General features: G+C 37.9%; 1 protein-coding gene across 1 annotated transcript in view; it reads right to left on the minus strand.

Annotated features, from left to right (window-relative positions):
* The window catches only part of EFCAB13 (EF-hand calcium binding domain 13), a 110,591-nt gene that overhangs the window by 17,514 nt on the left and 67,512 nt on the right, over positions 1-25,565 (minus strand). Inside the window, exons 14-17 of the mRNA XM_064270967.1 lie at positions 10,938-11,081; positions 10,170-10,241; positions 6,960-7,103; positions 6,215-6,286 (exon numbers count right to left, since the gene is read on the minus strand). Of these exons, the coding sequence (XP_064127037.1) occupies positions 6,215-6,286; positions 6,960-7,103; positions 10,170-10,241; positions 10,938-11,081 (432 nt within the window). The remainder of the gene's footprint in view (positions 1-6,214; positions 6,287-6,959; positions 7,104-10,169; positions 10,242-10,937; positions 11,082-25,565) is intronic.

A 25,565-nucleotide genomic window follows, 5' to 3' on the forward strand; every position in this document is an offset into this window, starting at 1 on the left:
TTATTTATAAGAGAAATCATTTCCATAACTCAGTAGTATTTAGAAGACTTGAAAAATTAATTTATTCTATGAGTTTTTAACTTCTGTATACAGCGATTCTTACACACAAGATAACATGTTCATGATACTATTTAACAGCTTTTAATATATTTTTAATATAATTTTAATTTTAATATAATTTTAATATATTTTTAATATATATTTTAATATATTTTGTAATTAAAACTGTATTTTTAGTTAACTTACATCATTTTACTTAAGGACCATTCTAGTTCTAAAATACTATAATCATTAAATATTTAGTGCACATTTCAAAATGTTCATTATATCATACTGATCTCATTGAAAAAAAATAGTTTCACTATAGAGAAAAAAGAAATTAAACAGAATAGTGTGTCTCCACCACTCTAAAGTATTATCAGAGTAACTTCAAATTACAAAGTATTTCTAATTCATCACCTCCTAAATTTCAGAAAAATAAACAGATACTATTTCCCATTTTTCACAGGCCTCCTTAGAGAGGCATAGGGAAGTTAAGAGACCTACCCTAAATTCTCATTATATGCTCTTGGCTCTTTAGTCAATTTCCCCTAAGTAGAGCAGTCCATTCTTCACTCTTATAGTTTTCTATAACTTTTTTTTTTACTCTTAAAATAATTTTGTTATGGAAGAAAAAGTAGGAACAATATTAGGAGCCCTAATGGCATAAATAGTATTCAAACCATAACAATGTACAAACACTAGACGAGAAACTAGATAACTGGGAGCGCCTAAAAATCAAACATTATGCACGTCAAAAGACTTCACCAAAAGAGTAAAAAGAAAACCTATAGACTGGTAAAAAAAAAATTTGACTATGATGTATCCGATAAAGGACTAATCTCTAAAATCTGCAAGATACTGCAATACCTCAACAACAAAAAGACAAATAATCCAATTAAAAATGGGCAAAGGATATGAACAAACACTTCACCAAAGAAGACATTCAGGAGGCTAACAGACACATGAGGAAATGCTCATAATCATTAGCCATTAAATTAGAGAAATGCAAATCAAAACTACAATGAGATAGATACCATCTCACCCCAACAAGGCTGGCACTAATCCAAAAAACCCAAAATAATAAATGTTGGAGAGGTTGTGGAGAGATTAGAATGCTTATACACTGCTGATGGGAATGTAAAATGGTACAACCACTTTGGAAAACGATTTGACACTTCCTTAAAAATCTAGAAACAGAAGTACCATACAATCCAGTAATACCACTTCTAGGAATACATCCTAGAGAAATAAGAGCCATCACACGAAGAGACATATGCACACCCATGTTCACTAAAGCATTGTTCACAATAGCAAAAAGATGGAAACAACCTAGGTGCCCGTTAACAGACAAAGGGATAAACAAATTATGGTACATACACACAATGCAATACTATGCAATGATAAAGAACAACGATGAATCTGCAAAGCATCTCACAACATGAATGAGTCTGGAGGGCATTATACTGAGTGAAATTAGCTCGTCACAAAAGGACGAATATTGTATGAGACCACTATTAAAAGAACTCAAGAAAAGATTTAAACACAGAATAAAGCATTCCTTGATGGTTACGAGGGTGGGGAGGGAGGAGGAGGGTAACTGACTAACTAGATAGTAGACAAGGATCAACTTTGGTGAAGAGAAGGACAACACACAATACAAAGGAAGTCAGCACAACTGGACCAAAGCAAAAGCTTTGCTGGACACATCCAAATACTCTGAGGGACAGAGCAGCTGTGGCTGGGTCCTAGGGACCATGGTACCAGGGGACATCTAGGTCAATTAGCATAACAAAGTTTATTAAGAAAATGTTCTGCATCCCACTTTGGTGAGTGGTGTCTGGGGTCTTAAAAGCTTGCAAACGGCCATCTAAGATGCATCAATTGGTCCCATCCTACTTGGAGCAAAGGAGAATGAAGAAAACCAAAGACACAAGGAAAAGATTAGCCCAAGAGACTAAAGGACCACATAAACCAGAAACTCTATCAGCCTGAAACCAGAAGAACTAGATGGTGCCCAGCTACCACCAATCACTGCCCTGACAGGGAACACAACAAAGAGCCCCAGACTGAGAAGGAGAAAAGTGTGCAGCTGAACTCAAATTCACATAAAAAGATGAGACTTAATGGTCTGACAGAGACTGGAGGAACTCCTGTAACTATGGCCCCCGGACACTCTATTAACCCAGAACTGAAACCATTTCTGAAGCCCACTCTTCAGACCAAAATTAGACAGGACTATAAAACAAAAAATAATACACGTGAGGAGTGTGCTTCTTAGTTCAATCAGATACACGAGACCAAATGGTCAACTCCTGTGCAGAGGCAGGATGAGAAGGCAGGAAGGGACAGGAACTGGTTGAATGGTCACAGGTAACCTGGAGTGGAAAGAGGGAGTATGCTGTCACATTGTGGGGACTGCAACTACTGTCAAAAAACAATACGTGTATAAATTTTTGTATGAGAAATTAACTTGAGCTGTAAGCTTTCACCTAAAGCACAATAAATTTTTTTTTTTTGCTAAAATATCTGTTTTTTTATTCCTCTGCAAACAAAAGTATCTCTAGATATTCTGTCAGAGTTCACTACTTCATTCTTGATAAGTCCTCCCCAACTCCAATCCCTCCCTTCTTACTTTCCTTCCCTAGACCCTTTGCTCCTATCAGCTAACTTCACCCAGTTTAGAGAATTATTGTAGTCTCTTCCCATGTGTACTACAGTAAGATCATGTTTAATACAGTAAAATCAAACATTTGGACTAGGAAGCCCCTGACCAACCTCCCTTGATTTTAAAAGAAGACTTCACATTCTAAAGTGTATTTCTAAAATAGCATCTCCCAGGATTCATTAAAAGAAATGGAATAATAAATTATTAAATTCACTGATTTATGTAAAAGTAAATACAATTTAATATATTATTATGTTCTATGATATATTCCTTAGTCATTGGTAAGAAGTTTCAAAAACAAGTCATGTGACAAGGAGTTGAAAGGAAATTTGAGTCTAGAGAAAATAGGATTTAGCAGGAAGGCAGAGAACACAAGAATTCTCTTTACATTTTGGGAATGAAGAAAGAGTCAAAATGCTAAATACAATTCCAGGAATAGAATTATAGGCAGAATTTCCACTAAGTTTGTGGAACAATTTCCTAGTGCTACAGCTATCCAAAATTATGCAATGGGGTGCTTCAAAAAGTCATAAGAAATTCCAAGACAAACAGCAGAATGAGTGTACATTACCATTAGCTCATCTCTGAAAACCACAAATATGATTTTTAAGTAAATGCATAAAAATTGAAGAAACTCCATCTGTAATTAACTAGGAAACTATTGCACTCTACTACAGACCTCATTCTCTTGATCACAATGAAACTAGAAAGAAACAATAAATATAGGGCATCAATAAAATTCAAATTACTTTGAAATTTAAAGTTTCTATTAAAGAACTCTTAGATCAAAGAGAAAATCAAAAACTAAGTGGAAAAATGAGAAAATAACAACAATAATAGCCCAACAAACCAAAGACTGTTGGATAAACCAAAATTTTACTAAAAGGAAAACTGATAATCTTAAACACGCTCATAATCCAGCAAGAAAAAATAAAACTATATTAATAATTTAAACAAAAAGTTATAAAAACTACAAAATGGACATAAGAAAATATAAAGAGCTTAATGAAGATAAAAGCACAAATTAATATTTTAAACTATAAACAGAAACACTAAAATATAAATCTAAGAGATAGTGCTTTAAAAAAATAAAACATTAGCTAGTGAACAAACAAAAAGGAAAAAAATACATGTATACAAATTTAAAAATGAGAAAATAACCACAGATGCAAAAAAATTAAAAGAATTATAAGCACATAAGTGTACTAATATTCTTAAAAAACAAAATAAAGAATGCCTTAGGACAATATGAATTACCAAAACTGACGAAGTAAGACACAGAAAATGGGAAAAGCAATCCACCAAAAACAAAGTCAAAACGAATAATAAATGAGAAAAAAACTGCAATAGCTAAGACAAAGCACTAACACTCCTAAAATATAAAGTCATTTACAAACTGATACAAGAACAACAACCTAATTTTAAAATGACCAAAGTACATTCACAAGCACATAAAAAAAGTGTTTTAACTAACTAGCAATTAAAGAGAGGAGCCCTGGTGGTGCAGTTGTTAAAGCACTCAGCTGCTAACCAAAAGAAGAAAGATGTGGTAGTCTACTTCCGTTAAGGTTTACAGCCTTGGTGAGACAATACAAAATATTGGGGAAGCCAGCACAACCTGACCAAGGCAAGGTCATGGAAGGTCCATAAACACATCCAAATTCCTTGAGGGACCAAATTACTGGGCTGAAGGCTGTGGGGGCCATCATCTGAGGGAACATCTAGCTCAACTGGCACACATAGTTTATAAAGAAAACGTTCTACATTTTACTTTGGTGAAGAGTGTCTGAAATCTTAAAAGCTTGTGAGCGGCCATCTAAGACACTCCACTGGTCTCGCCCCACCTGGAGCGAGGGAGAATGAAGGAAATCAGACACAAGGGAAAGATTAGTCCAAAGGGCTAATAAACCACAAGTACCACAGCTTCCACCAGACTGAGTACAGCACAACTAGAAAATGCCCAGCTACAACCACCAACTGCTCGGACAGTGATCACAACAGAGGGTCCAGAAAGAGCGTGAGAAAAATGTAGAACAAATTCTAACTCACACAAAAAAAAAAAAAAAGACCAGACTTACTGGTCTGACAGAGACTGGAGAAACCCCGAGAGTATGGCCCCCGGGCACCCTTTTAGTTCAGTAATGAAGTCACTCCTGAGGACATCCTTCAGCCAAAGATTAGACAGGCCCACAAAACAAAATGAGACTAAATGGGCACACCAGCCCAGGGGAAAGGACGAGAAGTCAGGAGGGGACAGGAAACCTGGTAATAGGAAACCCAAGGTCAAGAAGGGGAGAACGTTGACATGTCACGGGGTTGGCAACCAATATCACAAAATAATATGCGTACTAATTGTTTAATGACAAACTAGTTTGTTCTGTAAACCTTCATCTAAAGCACAATTAAAAAACAAATAAATAACAAGATTTATACCCTGGGAAACCCAGGAGGCAGTTCTACTCTTTACTGTGGGTCGCTATGAGTTGGAATTGACTTGAGGGCATTGGGTTTGGCTCTGGGTTTAGTAATTAAAGGAGCGCTTATTAAAAAACAATAATTTTTTTTTTACTAAGAGAATTTAAAAAATTCACTTGTTGATGAAACATAAATTTTTACAACCCTCTAGAGAGTAATTAGGCAATAGCTATTAAGATTTTAAATTTGCATACACTTTGGCCCAGCAAGTCCACTTCTTAGGAATTTCTCCTACAGAAATACTTTGTACACATATGTACAAAAGTACACGTACAAAGATGTTCATCAAAATGTTTGTAATAGTAAAAAACTGGAAATAACCCAAAGATTCATCAAAACAATTATCTATAAAATTACAGTACATCCTGATGATGAATATTTTGCAGTTTTTACAAAGAATGAGGTGGGCTTATATCATACAACATGGAACAATATATACTGTTAATTTTTTTTAATTAGCTAATTAAAAAAATAATAAATTGTGGAATAATATGGACAAAATAATCCAATTTATAAAGTAATTTCAAAATACACAAATATTCATAAACACAAAAAAAAGTTTAAATGTATATTTACCAAATGTTAACAGGAATATTTCCAGAAGGTAACATTACAAGAGGCTTGCTAAACTATATTTCTCACATTTCTGTTTCAACTAATTTTTTTACTTAAAAAAATTTGCCATTAAAATATTATAAAGATTTATTAATTTAAGTATTGGAAAAGATCACAACCTTCCAGTTTTTCCAATCTTTTCAATCACAAAGTTTAAAATAAAATTTTAATTTAATTAAAAAATAAATTTATTTTAGTGTAAAATAAACTAAATCAAAAATTCAATACGTTTTCCATAACTGCAAGTGTTTGAGTATAGACAAAACAAACATTTGGCACAGACACTACAAAGAAGATTTATGCACCAAATACAGTATTTGACTAGATGGCCTTTTAAGGAGTCCTGAAATTTTTGGCCTTCTACAAAAAAAAAAAATTTTTTTTTTTTTTGTACCTGTTTTACCATAGAGTTCTTACCCATAAAATTGGAAAATTTCTGGGTGTCCCTTAAAGCCCTCATGCAGTCTTTAATATTCACCATGTTATTTTCTGGAAGAGAGAGAGGTGACAAACAACAATTTCTGGACAAGATAACATTAAGACTAGTATCAAAATCAGCATATAACTTTTACATATTTCTTGAACACTGTATTTACAAGGTATTTTTGATTCATTTCCATCCAGTATTCCCTGCAACAACACTAAAAGTTTGTAAATACACTAGTTCTGATTCTACCTGTAAGAGAACTCAAGCACCAATAACTTACAAGACCCAGTGAAGCTCAAAGGTGTCAAACCTAGGCAAAGCTATACTCACAGAACCCGAATTTGCAACAATTTTTCAGTCATTAAAATCAAGTACCTCTGAGGACAAAAGATTTTCTCTGATGCATTCCAACATGCCTACTTCCGTCAAAACTTAGAACTGCTTATTAAAAGTATTCTCATAACAGCAAAAGAGCAAATTTTAAAAGAAAAGGCTTTTTCAAAGATTGTTGTTGTTTGCCATCGAGTCGATTTTGATCCTGTAGAACAGAGCAGAACTGCCCCGTAGGGTTTCCAAGGCTATAATTACAGAAGCAGATTGCCACATCTTTCTCTCGAGGAGTAGCTGGTGGGTATGAACTGCCAAACTTTCAGTTAGCAGCTGAGTGCTTAACTGTGCCACTGTGCTATACCAGAACTCCTTACAAAAACTGATATTAATATTTAAAATGCTTACCAGAAACAAAATCTGATTGAAGAATTTTCTCTACCTCTTCTTTAGGTGACTTAATCCCAATATTTCTTAGGAAGTCTTCCAAGTTCTTCCCAGCTACCATGTCACCTTCAAGCAAATTGAGGGCAAAGTCAGCCTCCTTTAATTCTAGAAATAGACAGAAATGTTATTTGGTAATAGAATTAATCTCAGATTTTAAAAAATTAAAAAAAAAATCATTAGCCATCACTAAAGATTTTTATCAATGCCAGTCCATGGTTTATTATCACATCCTGAATTGAAGTATAAGAAATCTCGGCAAGGAATCTATCCATCAGGGAACTCTATGGCCAGCAACACAATATGCATGGAATTCTTGGTCTATCATGTTTTCTCTGGTGCTAGTATACACTTGGTAAATTGGTAAAAATGACATCGATAACTGAGTTTTTTTCTTGCAATTATGCTAAGTACTTATTTTGCCTCAGAGCTCTAATGGAAGCAAAAAATTAACCCAGAAAATAAATTTCAGAATCGTGAGAAACATAAGACACAAGATTCATAAGGTCTCATTCATATCTTTCCTTTTCAATTCTACCAGGACCCAACTATACTCTAGCATCTGGAATTTTGCCCCCACATCCAGCCCTCTCAAAGGAGGCAATGGTTAAGTCAGATAGATCTGAATTCAGTTCCTAGCTCTACCTCTTATTAGCTATGTGACCATAAGCAAATTATTACTACTTAACCCCCGCTATAAACTTCATTAGTCTTATCTCTAAAGTTGAATAATATTTAACTCATGAGGTTGATGTGAGGATTAAATATGTAAGTATGAAAAAAGCACTTAAAACAGTGTTAGCCACATAGTAAGGGTTCAGTAAATATTATACTATTAATAGCATTATTACTATTACTTAAGCCAACAGGAACTAGCTGCAAATAGTTATCACAGCTGCTTAGTACCATAGAATCTGCCTCACTTCCTATCTCCCTAACACATTAGGAGATCTCTGTAGATGGCAAGCTCAGCTTTTCCAGCACCTGAAAACCTGTATCAGCTGCTCTGTCTTAACTAAAACTTGTCTTCGTTTGAAAATACTGTTTTCCTTGCACAACATTCTTGAGTGGAACTGCTCATCTTCCCACGCTCCACATATATAGGACCAGGAAGCAGAACACATTCCCCTAGCTTTCTGCAACTACTATCAGCCCATTTTAGTTATGCCTTTAATCAAACCTCATCCCTCCCTTTTGAGGCCCATGCCCATCATTCAACTATGCCACCTCCCTGATCCCATCATCTACTACTTTCTGATCACTCCTTTACATTCATTGAGGATACTGGTACTTGATAATAATCCTCTCCTCCATCCCATATCCCATTTCCATCCAAGCCTAGCCTCGCAGCACCTTGATCTTTTAACTCCAAAGAACCTTCACTTCCTTTCCAAAGTCATTCACACCAATAATCCTCCTTATTACCTAGACTTGCCTGCCCCACCTCTAAAATCTAAACTACAAGATCAGACTCTGACCACAATCCCTCATAATTATATGCATATACAGTCAAGGAAAGCATAGAACTTTATGCACACTATGCCTATTCTCTCGGCTCCTCCAAGTTTTCAAACAAATAGCTAGACACAGTGAACTAGACCTATCAGTTAGTAATGGAGAAAGCCAAGTTCCAGATGCCAGCCAGCCTTTCACAGGCTCTTCTAAAGGCAGAAGCCTCAGACCTGCTATGTTAATTCTTTCCTGCCCAAGTGGCCCTTTCTAACTCTCACCAATAGTTATTGACCTTATACTGCACTGGCTGGCAGATTCCAACACGACCCCTGAGCCCTACAAACATGCCCTGGATTCAGGTACCTCACCCATTTCTGCTCACTTTTCTCAAAGGCTTGATTTCAAAATTTTTTCCTTACTGTTTATGAAAAGTTACATGTCCTGAATAGTTTTTCTGAGTCCCGCTCTCTGATTTCAAAATTAATTATAAAAATGATAACTACCATTTAACAAACACTTAATATATGCCTTAAAAAAACCAAAACCAAACTTGTTGCCATCAAGTTGATTGTGACACATAGCGACCCTATAAAACAGAAGAGAACTGCCCCATAGAGTTTCCAAGGAGCAGCTGGTGGATTTGAACTGCCAACCTTTTGGTTAGCAGCCACAGCTCACCACAGCTCTTAACCACTGTGCTACCAAGGCTCCGTAATATGTGCCTAGTAGTAGATCATATGCTTTATATGTGTTACTGCATTTGATCCTGAAAACAACCCTATGGGAAACATGATGCCATTAGGCTCCTCGTTTGAAACATGAAGAAACCAGAATGGCTTAGAGAAATCACCCATCTGGAAAGTGAAAGAATCATAAACCCGTTTCTTACTCCAAAACCCATACTCTTTTCTACTTCTGTATATTATTTTCTATAGTGTAGCTAAACTAACTAATATGTGGATGATAGTTATGTTATTTGACCCAGGTAACATATTTATATTTTAACAGGGAATTAATAAACATCTTTCTTAACCTAGAAGGAAAACTATTACATGAATTTCATATGCCAGGGCAGACTGGGTACTAAAAATTCAAAAACTATGTGTCTACTTCTTTGTATACAGAAATGACCCTGTATTTGTTTCCCTAAACATTTATTTGTATCTTTTACTGAGAGTGTTAGCTGACAAAATTGATCATTTAAATGATTATTCAAATGAATTACCAGTGATACTAAGTTTTAAATGGTCTCTAAAGAAAAAAGTACTCAAGCCTCACAAGTGCTAGCTTCATTAATTTTAGTCCTGTGTTTATAACTTTCAAATTAAATGGAAGTCAAGTAACTGTGTTACCAAAACTCATTTAATAAAACTAAAGAAAAGAATATGAGGGATGTCTACTAAAGGAACCAGCAGAAGATTTATGAGAAATCCTATAATATAGAAGCCTATATACAGACGGAGTCCTCTTAGTGCTAACATAATAAAGGAATAAAAATAAATTTAAATAGACCCCTTAAAAAACCTTATTTCTTTCCTTATAGAGGCTGCCAATTTTTAATCAAAACTAAGTTCTGACTGTCTACAAACAGATCAATGTCAACATGTTCATCAGAAATTAGCAGCTGTTAACCAGAAATGTGAAAAAAAAATGAAACAAAACAAAAAAAGGCTTGCACTCAAAAAAAGTAAATTCATCAATCACAAATAATTCAGTACGTACCATCTAATCTTGAGGCATCATGTATATTCTTTGCCACTTCTGCAAATTCTTTAAATTGTACTTTGTCACTTTCTGCAAGGAAAACTTTTTTTAGCATTTTTTTTTCCTTTTTATACATATAACAAACAAAATTTCCACTTTAGTTCTTTTTTATTGTGGTAAAATTTATATAACTTAACGTTTGACAACCAAACATTTTTTACATGTATAAATTCAGTGACACTAATTACATTAATCATGTTATATAACCATCACAAATATCTGTTGCTAAATTTTTCATCACCATAAACAGATATTCAATGCTTCAATGTTCATTGCAGCACTATTCACAATAGCCAAAAGGTGGAAACAACCTAAATGTCCATTGACAAGTTATGTTTTGTTTTTTTCTTGCTGAGAGATGGTAGCCATCAGAAAATGTGTTTTCCTGGAAAATTAAGTAGACGTCTATTTCAACCAAACAGTACGGATATCCCAAGAAAGCTTGGATAGCTCTCTTCACATTTTCAAATCATCCTGTCTGTGTTCACTGGGGTGTGCTATTTTCCAGTAATGTGCTACACAACTTAAAGGTATTCAATATATATTTGATCCATTTAGAGTAATAAAAAATAGATATTAATTTTTTTTACAGGACAATCTAAACTTTCTTTATATTTCACCTACAACACTCCATCTCACCAAACATAAGATAAAGGGACAAAGGTTGACAGCAAATAAAGCTAAATTTTTGTATACCTTTTTAATTTTAATATTGGGAATACCCACCATCAACTGGTGCTAGTTTCAGTGCAGCTAGGAATTCACCTTTTTTTAAATTATTATTCAAACCGGACAGAATGTTCCACAGGTCAGAAACATTCATATTCTCTTTGCTGAGATTGTTGAGGTTTTCGATAACATCAGGCAATGCTAAAGGGTAGATAAAACACAAGTTTTACAACATCCTTATGCAAGAAGTTAATACAGTAAACTGTTACCTGAAATAGTCAGGAATTAGGTTCTTCTCGTTAACAGGAATAACAAATATAACATGAATGGATTGCTAATTCTCAAAAATCAATGGACAACAAAATATTCAACACTAGCCACAATGAAATACCACTTCACCCCCACTAGGCTAGCTAAGATTTATAAAAAGAAGTCAGGGGGCAGGCAGTGAATTTACATTAATGGGGGAGGAAAACTGAGAAAGCGAGGTTGGAAATGGTTGCACAACTCAAAGAATGTAATCAATATCACTAAACTGTACATATAGAAACTGTTGACTTGGTGTATGTTTTGTCGTGTATATTCTCAAAAACAGCAACAAAATGAATAAAATTTTAAAAAGAAGAAGAAAGAAAGAAAAAGAAATGTTGGCAAGGATGTGGAGAAATTAGAACCCTCCCCCACTGCCTGTGCGTATGCAAAATGGTACAGCTGCTGTCAAACACAATTTGGCAATTCCTCAAAAAGTTAAACACAGAATTACCTTAAAAAAATAAATCCCAAACCCATTGCTGTTGAGTCAGTTACGACTATTAGCAACCCTACAGGACAGAGTAGAAATGCCCCATAGGGTTTCCATGGAGCAGCTGGTGGATTCGAACTGCCAACCTTTTGGTTAGCAGCAAAGCTCTTACCCACTGTGCCACCAGACTACAGTATTATCATCAAAACACCCACACACACACACACACACACACACATTGCCGTAGAGTTGATTCTGACTCATAGCGACCCTATACCGCCCAGTAATTTCTCTCCTAGGTATATACGCAAGAGACTTGAAATCAGTAACACAAACAGACATATGTAGACTAAGGTTCAGTGCAGCTGTATTTACAATAGCCAAAAGGTACAAACAACCTAGATGCCCATCAACAAATGAGTTTTTGTTGTTAGGTGCCATCAAGTCAGTTCTGACTCATAGCGACCCTATGCACAACAGAACGAAACACTGCCCGGTCCTGTGCCATCCTTACTATCGTTGTTATGCTTGAGCTCGTTGTTGCATCCACTGTGTCAATCCACCTCGTTGAGGGTCTTCCTCTTTTCCGCTGACCCTGTACTCTGCCAAGCATGATGTCCTTCTCCAGGGACTCATCCCTCCTGACAACATGTCCAAAGTATGTAAGACACAGTCTCACCATCCTTGCCTCTAAGGAGCATTCCGCCCGCACTTCTTCCAAGACAGATTTGTTCGTTCTTTTGGCAGTCCGTGGTATATTCAATATTCTTCGCCAACACCACAATTCAAAGGCGTCAACTCTTCTTCGGTCTTCCTTATTCATTGTCCAGCTTTCACATGCATATGACGCAACTGAAAATACCATGGCTTGGGTCAGGCGCACCTTAGTCTTCAGGGTGATATCTTTGCTCTTCAACACTTTGAAGAGGTCTTTTGCAACAGATTTGCCCAATGCAATGCATCTTTTGATTTCTTGACTGCTGCTTCCATGGCTGTTGATTGTACATCCAAGTAAAATGAAATCCTTGACAACTTCAATTCTTTCTCCGTTTATCATGATGTTCTCATTGGTCCAGTTTTGAGGATTTTTGTTTTCTTTATGTGGAGGTGTAATCCATACTGAAGGCTGTGGTCTTTGATCTTCATTAGTAAGTGCTTCAAGTCTTCTTCCCTTTCAGCAAGGGAGGTTGTGTCATCTGCATAACACAAGTTGTTAATGAGTCTTCCTCCAGTCTTGATGCCCTTTCTTCTTCATATAGTCCAACTTCTCGGATTATTTGTTCAGCATACAGATTAAACAGGCATGGTGAAAGAATACAACCCTGACACACATCTTTCCTGAGTTTAAACCAATCAGTATCCCCTTGTTCTGTACGAACAATTGCCTCTTGATCTATGTACAGGTTCCTCATGAGCACAATTAAGTGTTCTGGAATTCCCATTCTTCACAATGTTATCCATAATTTGTTATTATCCACACAGTCGAATGCCTTTGCATAATCAATAAAACACAGGTAAACATCCTTCTGGTATCCTCTGCTTTCAGCCAGAAGCCATCTGACATCCGCAATGATATCCCTGGTTCCACGTCCTCTTCTGAAACTGGCCTGAGTTTCTGGCAGTTCCCTGTTAATACACTACTGCAGCCGTTTTTGAATGATGTTCAGCAGAATTTTGCTTGTGGGTGATATTAATGATATTGTTCTATAATTTCCACATTCGGTTGGATCACCTTTCTTGGGAATAAGCATAAATATGGATCTCTTCCAGTCAGTTGGCCAGGAAGCTTTCTTCCATATTTCTTGGCATAGACGAGTGAGCACCTCCAGCGCTGCATCTGTTTGTTGAAACATCTCAATTGATATTCCAGCAATTCCTGGAGCCTTGTTTTTCACCAATGCCTTCAGAGCAGCTTGAACTTCTTCCTTCAGTACCATCGGTTCCTGATCATATGCCACCTCTTGAAATGGTTGAATATCGGCTAATTCTTTTTGGTATAATGATTCTGGGTATTCCTTCCATCTTCTTTTGATGCTTCCTGTATCATTTAATATTTTCCCCATGGAATCCTTCACTATTGCAACTTGAGGCTTGAATTTTTTCTCCAGGTCTTTCAGCTTCAGAAACGCTGAGCGTGTTCTTCCCTTTTGGTTTTCCATCTCCAGCTCTTTGCACACGTCATTATAATACTTTATTTTGTCTTCTCGAGAGGCCCTTTGAAATCTTCTGTTCAGTTCTTTTATTCATCAATTCCTCCTTTTGCTTTAGCTGCTCAACGCTCAAGAGCAAGTTTCAGAGTCTCCTCTGACATCCAGCTTGGTCTTTTCTTTCTTTCCTGTCTTTTAAGGGACCTCTTGCTTTCTTCCTGGATGATGTCCTTGGTGTCATTCCACAACTCATCTGGTTTTTCAAGGTCATATTTTGGATCTCGTGGACTTGCTCTGGTTTTCTTCAGTTTCAGCTTGAACTTGCATATGAGCAATTGATGGTCTGTTCCACAGTCAGCCCCTGTCCTTGTTCTGATTGATGATATTGAGCTTTTCGATCGTCTCTTTCCACAGATGTAGTCAATTTGATTTCTGTGTGTTCCATCTGGCCAGGTCCATGTGTATAGTCACTGTTTATGTTGGTGCAAGAAGGTATTTGCAATGAAGAAGTCGTTGGTCTTGCAAAATTCTATCATTTGATCTCCAGCATTGTTTCTATCACCAAGGCCATATTTTCCAACTACTGATCCTTCTTTGTTTCCAACTTTTGCATTCCAATCGCCAGTAATTATCAATGCATCTTGATTGCATGTTCGATCAACTTCAGACTGTAGCAGCTGATAAAAATCTTGTTTCTTCATCTTTGGCCCTAGTGGTTGGTGCATAATTTGAATAATAGTCGTATTGACTGGTCTTCCTTGTAGGCGTATGGATATTATCCTATCACTGACAGCATTGTACTTCAGGATACATCTTGAAACGTTCTTTTTCACGATGAATGCAACACCATTCCTTTTCGAGTTGTCATTCCCAGCAGAGTAGACTATATGGTTGTCCGATTCAAAATGGCCAATACCAGTCCATTTCAGCTCACTAATGCCTAGGATATCGATGTTTATGTCTTCCATTTCATTTTTTATAATTTCCAATTTTCCTAGATTCATACTTAATACATTCCAGGTTCTGATTATTAATGGATGTTTGCAGCTGTTTCTTCTCATTTTGAGTCATGCCACATCAGCAAATGAAGGTCCTGAAAGCTTTACTCCACCCACGTCATTAAGGTCAACTCTAGTTTGAGGAGGCAGCTCTTCCCCAGTCATCTTTTGAGTGCCTTCCAACTTGGGGGGCTCATCTTCCAGCACTATATCAGACAATGTTCCACTGCTATTCATAAGGTTTTCACTGGCTAATTGTTTTCAGAAGGAGACTGCCAGGTCCTTCTTCCTAGTCTGGAAGCTCAGCTGAAACCTGTCCTCCATGGGTGACCCTGCTGGCATCTGAATACCGGTGGCATAGCTTCCAGCATCACAGCAACACACAAGCCCCCACAGTATGACAAACTGACAGACACGTAGGGGAACAAATGAGTAGACAAGCAAAATGTGGTGTGTGTGTGTGTATATATATATATATAAATCTTTTATATACATATACGTATATACATAAAACAACAACAAAAAAAAAACCCGTTCCCGTCTAGTCAATTCCAACTCATTAGGAATATTACTCTGCCATAAAGAGAAATGAAGTCCTGATACATGCTACAACATGGATGAACCTTGAAAACATGATACTACGTTAAGTAGGTCAATCACAAAGCGACAGATATTGTATGATTCCACTTTTATGAAATATATGGAATAGGCAAATGCACAGAGATCAGTTTATTATTGGTTACTGGGGCAGGAGGGAAGGGGTAAGAGGGAGTCATTGTTTAGGAAGCTTTGGGTATCAGTTTATGGTAATGGAAAATTTGGCAGTGGGCACTGGTGACAGTCCACAGCATGGTTAATGTAATCGGTATCACTGAATAGTACACGTAAAAAATGTTCACTTAGCAAATGTTGTACTGCATATATTTTATGACAATAAAAAGAAAAAATATTAAACACCAAGTTTAATGTATCTTTGAAGATTCTGAAATATTTCACCTCTCAGTAATCATTTTAAAGAATAATTTTTGAGCCAAATCAGAGAACTGTCCCTCCAACTTGAACAAATAGGAAGAGAGCAACAAAAGAATCCATCAGGCACTAGAAGAAAACAAATAACAAAAATTAGAGCAGAATGAAACGAATTAGAGAACAGAAAAATAATTGAAATAATTAACAAAGCCAAAGGATGGTTCTTTGAAAAAATTAACAAAATTGATAAACCATTGGCCAGACTGACTAAAGAAATACAGGAAAGGGAACAAATAACACAAATAAAAAATGAGATTGGCCATATCACAACAGACCCAACTGAAATTAAAAGAATCATATCATATTATTACCAAAAATTGTACTCTAACAAATTTGAAAACCTAGAAGAAATGGGTGAATTCCTAGAAACACACTACCTACCAAAACTAACAGAAACAGAACAAATAAATAGACCCATAACAAAAAAAGAGATTGAAAAGGTAATCAAAAAACTCCCAAGAAAAAAAAGCCCTGGCCCGGATGGCTTCACTGCAGAGTTCTACCAAACTTTCAGAGAAGAGTTAACACCACTACTACTAAAGGTATTTCAAAGCATAGGAAAGGATGGAATACTCCCTAACTCATTCTATGAAGCCACCATATCCCTGATACCAAAACCAGCTAAAGACAGCATAAAAAAAGAAAATTACAGACCTATATCCCTAATGAACATAGACACAAAAATCCTCAACAATATTCTTGCCAATAGAATTCAACAACATATCAAAAAAATAATCCACTACGACCAAGTGGGATTTATACCAGGTATGCCAGGATGGTTCAATATTAGCAAAACAATTAATGTAATCCACCGTATAAACAAAAGACAAAAACCACATGATCTTATCAATTGATGCAGAAAAGGCATTTGACAAAGTCAAACACCCATTCATGATAAAAAAAAATAAAAAAAATAACTCTCAGCAAAATAGGAATTGAAGGAAAATTCCTCAACATAATAAAGGGCATCTATCCAAAGTCAACAGTCAACATCATCCTAAATGGACAGAGCCTGAAAGCATTTCCCTTGAGAACGGGAACCAGACAAGGATGCCCTTTATCACCGCTCCTATTCAACATCATGCTGGAGGTCCTAGCCAGAGCAATTAGGCTAGAAAAAGAAATACAGGGCATCCAGATTGGCAAGGAAGAAGTAAAATTACCTCTATTTGTAGACGACATTATCTCATACACAGAAAACCCTAAGGAATCCTTAAGAAAACTACTGAAACTAATAGAACAGTTCAGCAGAGCACCAAGGTACAAGATAAACATATAAAAATCAATTGGATTCTTCTGTATCAACAAAAAGAACATCGAAGAGGAAGTCACCAAATCAATACCATTCACAGTAGCCCCCAAGAAGATAAAATACTTAGGAATAAATCTTACCAAAGATGTAAAAGACCTATACAAAGAAAACTACAAGGTACCACTGCAAGGAACCAAAAGACACCTACATAAGTGGAAAAGCATACCTTGCTCATGAATAGGAAGACGTAACATTGTAAAAATGTCTATTCTACCAAAAGCCATCTATATATACAATGCACTTCCAATCCAAATTCCAAAGACGATTTTTAATGTGATGAAGAAACAAGTCACCAACTTTATATGGAAGGGAAAGAAGCCCCGAGTAAGTAAAGCATTACTGAAAAAGAAGAAGAAAGTGGGAGGCCTCACTCTACCTGATTTTAGAACCTATTATACAGCCATAGTAGTCAAAACAGCCTGATACTGGTACAACAACAGACACATAGACCAATGGAACAGAATTGAGAATCCTGATATAAATCCGTCCACATATGAGCAGCTGATATTTGATAAAGGCCCAGTGTCAGTTAACTGGGGAAAAGATGGTCTTTTTAACAAATGGTGCTGGCATAACTGGATATCCATCTGCAAAAAAATGAAACAGAAGCCATACCTCACACCATGCACAAAAATTAACTCCAAATGGATCAAACACCTAAACATAAAGTCTAAAACGATAAACATCGTGGAAGAAAAAATAGGGACAACATTAGGAGCCCTAATACAAGGCATAAACAGAATACAAAATATTACTAAAAATGCCAAAGAGAAACCAGATAACTGGGAGCTCCTAAAAATCAAACACCTATGGTCATCTAAAGACTTCACCAAAAGAGTAAAAAGACCACCTACATACCGGGAAAAAATTTTCAGCTATGACATCTCTGCCCAGCACCTGATCTCTAAAATCTACATGATTCTGCTAAAATTCAACCACAAAAAGACAAACCCAATTAAAAAATGGACAAAAGATATAAACAGGCACTTTTTTTCACTAAAGAAGACATTCAGGCGGCTAACAGATACATGAGGAAATGCTCTCGATCATTAGCCATTAGAGAAATGCAAATCCAAAGTACAATGAGATTCCATCTCACTCCAACAAGGCTGGCATTAATCCAAAAAACACAAAATAATAAATAATAAATGTTGGAGAGGCTGCGGAGAGATTGGAACTCTTATACACTGCTGGTGGGAATGTAAAATGGTACAACCACTTTGGAACTCAATTTGGCGCTTCCTTAAAAAGCTACAAATAGAACTATCATACGACCCAGCAATCCCACACCTCAGAATATATCCTAGAGAAATAAGAGCCTTTATGCGAACAGATATATGCACACCCATGTTTATTGCAGCTCTGTTTACAATAGCAAAAAGATGGAAGCAACCAAAGTGCCCATCAACGGATGAATGGATAAATAAATTATGGTACATTCGCACAATGGAATACTACACATCGATAAAGAACAGTGAGGAATCTGTGAAACATTTCATAACATGGAGGAAACTGGAAGGCATTATGCTGTGCAAAATTAGTCAGAGGCAAAAGGACAAATATTGTATAAGACCACTATTATAAGATCTTGAGAAATAGTATAAACTGAGAAGAACACATACTTCTGTGGTTATGAGGGGGGGAGGCAGGGAGGGTGGGAGAGGGTTTTTTACTGATTAACTAGTAGATAAGAACTGCTTTAGGTGAAGGGAAGGACAATACTCAATACATGGAAGGTCAGCTCAACTGGACTGGACCAAAAGCAAAGAAGTTTCTGGGATAAAATGAATGCTTCAAAGGTCAGCGGAGCAAGGGTGGGGGTTTGGGGACCATGGTTTAAGGGGACTTCTAAGTCAATTGGCAAAATAATTCTATTATGAAAACATTCTGCATCCCACTTTGAAATGTGGCATCTGGGGTCTTAAATGCTAACAAGTGGCCATCTAAGATGCATCAATTGGTCTCAACCCACCTGGAGCAAAGGAGAATGAAGAACACCAAGGCCACACGACAACTAAGAGCCGAAGAGACAGAAAGGGCCACATGAACCAGAGACCTACATCATCCTGAGACCAGAAGAACTAGTTAGTGCCCGGCCACAATCGACGACTGCCCTGACAGGGAGCACAACAGAGAACCCCTGAGGGAGCAGGAGATCAGTGGGATGCAGACCCCAAATTCTCATAAAAAGATATACTTAATGGCCTGACTGAGACTAGAGGAATCCTGGCGGTCATGGTCCCCAAACCTTCTGTTGGCACAGGACAGGAACCATCCCTGAAGACAACTCATCAGACATGAAAGGGACTGGACAGTGGGTAGGTGAGAGACGCTGATGAAGAGTGAGCTAATTATATCAAGTGGTCACTTGAGACTGTGTTGGCATCTCCTGTCTGGAGGGGGGATGGGAGGATAGAGAGAGTTGGAAGCTGGCAAAATTGTCACGAAAGGAGAGACTGGAAGGGCTAACTCATTGGGGGAGAGCAAGTGGGAGTACGGAGTAAGGTGTATATAAACTTATATGTGACACTCTGACTTGATTTGTAAACGTTCACTTGAAGCTCAATAAAAGTTAATAAAAAAAAAAAAGAACTGGTTTTAAAAAGAGGCAGGAAAAAATCATCCAGGGGGGCGGGGCCAAGATGGCTGACTAGGTAGAAGCTACCACGGATCCCTCTTGCAACAAAGACTCGGAAAAACAAGTGACTCAATCACATACATGATAATCTACGAACTCTAACCACCAAACACAGATCTAAAGAGTTGACCTGAGTGACAGGGCAGCAAAAAGCTACGCCCTGAAGCAGGGACTGCCTCTGGAACTAGCGTTCTGCTCCACAGCCTTGAGCCCTCGTGGTTCCCTGGTGCCGACTGGCAGGGCTGATTGTGGCTTGCTAAGGCGGGACAGGCATGGGACACAGCCCTAACCCCTAGCCCCCTGGGGCAACCTTGGTAGAGACTCAGCCAGCGCAAGAAGGCTGCACACTGATGCGGCTAACGAGAGAATGAGCAACCATGGAGGAGCAGCGACTGTTTGTGGAGCCTGGAGCCAGCGTCCCAGTCAGAAAACCTTGGTGCCAGGCTTTGGACTGGGCACAGGGGAGCTGAGCAGGGCTTCCTGAGATGGCACAAACACAGGACGCAGCCCTAGCCCCCTGAAGTGACCTCGGGGGAAGCCCAGCCAGCGCATGTAGGCAGTGCAACGATGTGGCTGACAGGAGGAGAAGTCACCAGGAGGCAGCGACTGGTTTTGGAGCGTGGAGTGCAGCACCCCAGCCGGGAAACCTTGGCGCTGGGCTTTCGACTGGGAGCGGAGGAGCTGACCAAGGCTCCTGAGACAGCACAAGCACAGAACACGGGCCTGACCCTCAGGGGCAATCTCGACCCAGCCAGCGCACACAGGCTACACGCCCCTCAGGAATCTCAGATAAAACAGTCGTCACCAAACAAGATAAGTAACTTTGTCTATATTGCTGGGTGCTACTCTCTCCTATCTATCTGATCCCTTCCCTCCCTGCCCCAAGCAGCTTCATTAACATTGGAATTTCCTGGGCCAGAGAGTGAAGTGCTCTGTGGGGTTGTTGTTTTTTTTTTTTTTTCCTAACCCATTCTCCTGGCCTGAGAGAAGAAGCTACTAAAAACCCAGGGACGAAGAATTCTTCCCTGACTTCCCTAAATTGAAATAAAAATACAGAATCAGCTCCAGCCAAGCATATGAGATCCACACTCTTGGGCTTTCATCCCTACAGGGAACAAGGTGCCTATTATAATGCAAAGGAAATTCTGATAGAGATCTGACTGTAATTGTTTTAACAGATCACTGGAAAGACAAGTTTTTCAGGTCTGATATCTCTACCTATTGAACAGAGCCCTCACTGATCCACAATGGGGAACCCAGGGCTGAAGCTCCACCCAAACCACCTAGCCAACTGCCAAAGGAGTCTGACGATACTGACCTACCAATCTTTAGAGGTACATGCATTGGGTGCCTAAGGTACAGCTGCAGAGATCACCCACCAAATTGCTCTAGGAATAGAGACACACCTACCTCACTGGCACGTGCGGGAAGGCTGTCAGCATCCTGCCCCACAATCCCTGGAGTGTGACCCCCTGCTGCTACTAGGATCTGGTGCACACGACTATCACCACTACTGCTCTAAGTTAATAGGTGACAGTTTATACCACACACTTGGTCACACCGAAAATCAGAACACCTAAGCTGATTCTATTCAAGAATAGTGAATGGACTGTTAGGCTTATATATCTGGTAACAGCCCAAACCAGCTGATAATAGGACATAAGTGATTCAAAGGCTACAACAATCAAGACAGTGCAATCTAGTAGCCCATCTGGGTCTACTGAAAGAAAACAAAACAAGATAAGACTCAGTGAGCAAATATAAAATAAATCACTACAATATCTTATAGAAGGCTCGGAGACAGCAGTTGATATGAAACCACATGAAGAAGCAGACCATGATTCCTTCTACAACTACCCAAACTAAAGAATCAAAATCTTTCCCAAATGAAGATACAATCCTGGAATTGCCAGATGCAGAATATAAAAAACTAATTTACAGAATGTTTCAAGACATCAGGGATGACCTCAGAAATGAAATAAGGCAATCTACAGAAAAAGCCAAGGAAGACACTGATAAAGCAGTTAAAGAAATCAAAAAGATTATTCAAGAACATAGTAGAAAAATTAATAAGCTGCAAGAATCCATAGACAGACAGTATTCAGAAATCCAAAAGATTAACAGTAAAATTACAGAATTAGACAACTCAATAGGAAGTCAGAGAGCAGAATCGAGCAATTGGAATGGACAGTGGGGGAGATGGAGGATAAGGCAATTGACACCAATAGAGTTGAAGAAAAATCAGATAAAAGAATTTAAAAAAATGAAGAAACCCTAAGAATCATGTGGGACTCTATCAAGAAGAATAACTTGCACATGATTGAAGTTCCAGAGCAGGGAGGGATAACAGAAAATACAAAGAGAATAGCTGAAGATCTGTTGGCAGAAAACTTCCCTGGCATCATGAAAGACTAAAGGATATCTATCTAAGATGTTCACCAAACCCCATATAAGACTGACCCAACTAAAATTAAAAGAATCATATCAGATTATTATGAAAAACTGTACTCTAACAAATTTGCAAACCTTGAAGAAATGGATGAATTCCTAGAAAAACACTACCTTTTTTTACCTAAACTAACACAATCAGAAGTAGAACAACTAAATAGACCCATAACAAAAAAAGAGATTGGAAAGGTAATCAAAAAACTCCCAAAAAAAAAAAGCCCTGGCCCGGATGGCTTCACTGCAGAGGTCTACCAAACTTTCAGAGAAGAGTTAGCACCACTACTACTAAAGGTATTTCAAAGCATAGAAAAGGATGGAATACTACCTAACTCATTCTATGAAGCCACCATATCCCTGATACCAAAACCAGCTAAAGACATCACAAAAAAAGAAAATTACAGACCTATATCCCTCAAGAACATAGACGCAAAAATCCTCAACAAAATTCTAGCCGATAAAATTCAACAACATATCAAAAAAAATAATCCACCACGACCAAGTGGGATTTATACCAGGTATGCAGGGTTGGTTCAATATTAGAAAAACCATTAATGTAATCCACCATATAAACAAAAGACAAAAACCACATGATCTTATCAATAGATGCAGAAAAGGCATTTGACAAAGTCCAACACCCATTCATGATAAAAACTCTCAGCAAAATACTAATTGAAGGAAAATTCCTCAACATAATAAAGGGCATCTATACAAAGCCAAGAGCCAACACCATTCTAAATGGAGAGAGCCTGAAAGCATTTCCCTTGAGAACAGGAACCAGACAAGGATGCCCTCTATCACTGCTTTTATTCAACATTGTGTTAGAGGTCCTAGCCAGAGCAATTAGGCTAGACAAAGAAATAAAGGGCAACCGGATTGGCAAGAAAGAAGTAAAATTATCTCTATTTGCAGATGACATGATCTTATACACAGAAAACCCTAAGGAACCCTCCAGAAAACTACTGAAACTAATAGAAGACTTTGGCAGCGTCTCAGGTTACAAGATAAACATACAAAAATCACTTGGATTCCTCTACATCAACAAAAACAACATCAAAGAGGAAATCACCAAATCAATACCATTCACAGTAGCCCCCAGGAAGATAAAATACTTAGGAATAAATCTTACCAAAGATGTAAAAGACCTGTACAAAGAAAACTACAAAGTACTAGTGCAAGAAACTAAAAGGGACCTACATAAGTGGAAAAACATACCTTGCTCACGGATAGGAAGACTTAACATAGTAAAAATATCTCTTCTACCAAAAGCCATCTATATACACAGTGCACTTCCGATCCAAATTCCAATGACATTTTTTCATGCGATGGAGAAACAAATCACCAACTTCATATGGAAGGGAAAGAAGCCCCGAATAAGTAAAGCATTACTGAAAAAGAAGAACAAAGTGGGAGGCCTCACTCTACCTGATTTTAGAACATATTATACAGACACAGTAGTCAAAACAGCCTGGTACTGGTACAACAATAGGCACATAGACCAGTGGAACAGAATTGAGAACCCAGATATAAATCCATCCACGTATGAGCAGCTGATATTTGATAAAGGCCCAGTGTCAGTTAATCGGGGAAAAGATAGTCTTTTTAACAAATGGTGCTGGCATAACTGGATATCCATTTGCAAAAGAATGAAACAGGACCCATACCTCACACCACTCACAAAAACTAACTCCAAGCGGATCAAAGACCTAAACATAAAGACTAAAACAGTAAAGATCATGGAAGAAAAAATAGGGACAACATTAGGAGCCCTAATACAAGGCATAAACAGAATACAAAACATTACTAAAAATGACGAAGAGAAACCAGATAACTGGGAGCTCCTAAAAATCAAACACCTATGCTCATCTAAAGACTTCACCAAAAGAGTAAAAAGACCACCTACAGACTGGAAAAAAAATTTCAGCTATGACATCTCCGACCAGCGCCTGATCTCTAAAATCTATATGAGTCTGTTAAAACTCAACCACAAAAAGACAAACAACCCAATTAAAAAATGGGCAAAGGAAATGAACACGCACTTCACTAAAGAAGATATTCAGGCAGCTAACAGATACTTGAGGAAATGCTCTCGATCATTAGCCATTAGAGAAATGCAAATTAAAACTACAATGAGATTCCATCTCACTCCAGCAAGGCTGGCGTTAATCCAAAAAACCCAAAATAATAAATGTTGGAGAGGCGGTGGAGAGATTGGAACTCTTATACACTGCTGGTGGGAATGTAAAATGGTACAACCACTTTGGAAATCCATCTGGCGTTTCCTTAAAAAGTTAGAAATAGAACTACCATACAACCCAGAAATCCCACTCCTTGGAATATATCCTAGAGAAATAAGGGCCTTCACACAAACAGATATATGCACACCCATGTTGACTGCAGCACTGTTTACAATAGCAAAAAGCTGGAACCAAACAAGGTGTCCATCAACAGATGAATGGTTAAATAAATTGTGGTATATTCACACAATGGAATACTACGCATCGATAAAGAACAGTGACGAATGTGTGAAACATTTCATAACATGGAGGAACCTGGAAGGCATTATGCTGAGTGCAAGTCAGAGGCAAAAGGACAAATATTGTATAAGACCACTATTATGAGATCTTGAGAAATAGTTTAAACTGAGAAGAACACATTCTTTTGTGGTTACGAGGAGGGGAGGGAAGGAGGGTGGGAGAGGGTTATTTACTGATTAGATAGTAGATAAGAACTACTTTAGGTGAAGGGAAGGACAATACTCAGTACAGGGAAGGTCAGCTCAACTGGACTGGACCAAAAGCAAAGAAGTTTCCTGAATAAACTGAATGTTTCAAAGGTCAGCGGATCAAGGGCGGGGGTTTGGGGGCTATGGCTTCAGAGGACATCTAAGTCAACTGGCAAAATAAATTCTATTAAGAAAACATTCTGCATCCCACTTTGAAGTGTGGCATCTGGGGTCTTAAATGCTAACAAGCGGCCATCTAAGATGCATCAATTGATCTCAACCCACCTGGATCAAAGGAGAATGAAGAACACCAAGGACACAAGATAATTATGAGCCCAAGAGACAGAAAGGGGGACATGAACTAGAGACTTACGTCATCCAGAAGGACTAGATGGTGCCTGGCCACAACCGATGACTGCCCTGACAGACAGCACAACAGAGAACCCCTGAGGGAGCAGAACAGTGGGATGCAGGCCCCAAATTCTCATAAAAAGACCAGACTTAATGGTCTGACTGAGAGTAGAAGAATCCCGGCGGTCATGGTCCCCAAACCTTCTATTGGCCCAGGATAGGAACCATTCCCGAACACAACTCATCAGACTTAGAATGGACTGGACAATGGGTTGGAGAGAGATGCTGATGAGGAGTG

Source organism: Loxodonta africana, chromosome 18, assembly GCF_030014295.1.
Source record: "Loxodonta africana isolate mLoxAfr1 chromosome 18, mLoxAfr1.hap2, whole genome shotgun sequence".
Taxonomy (NCBI): domain Eukaryota; kingdom Metazoa; phylum Chordata; class Mammalia; order Proboscidea; family Elephantidae; genus Loxodonta; species Loxodonta africana.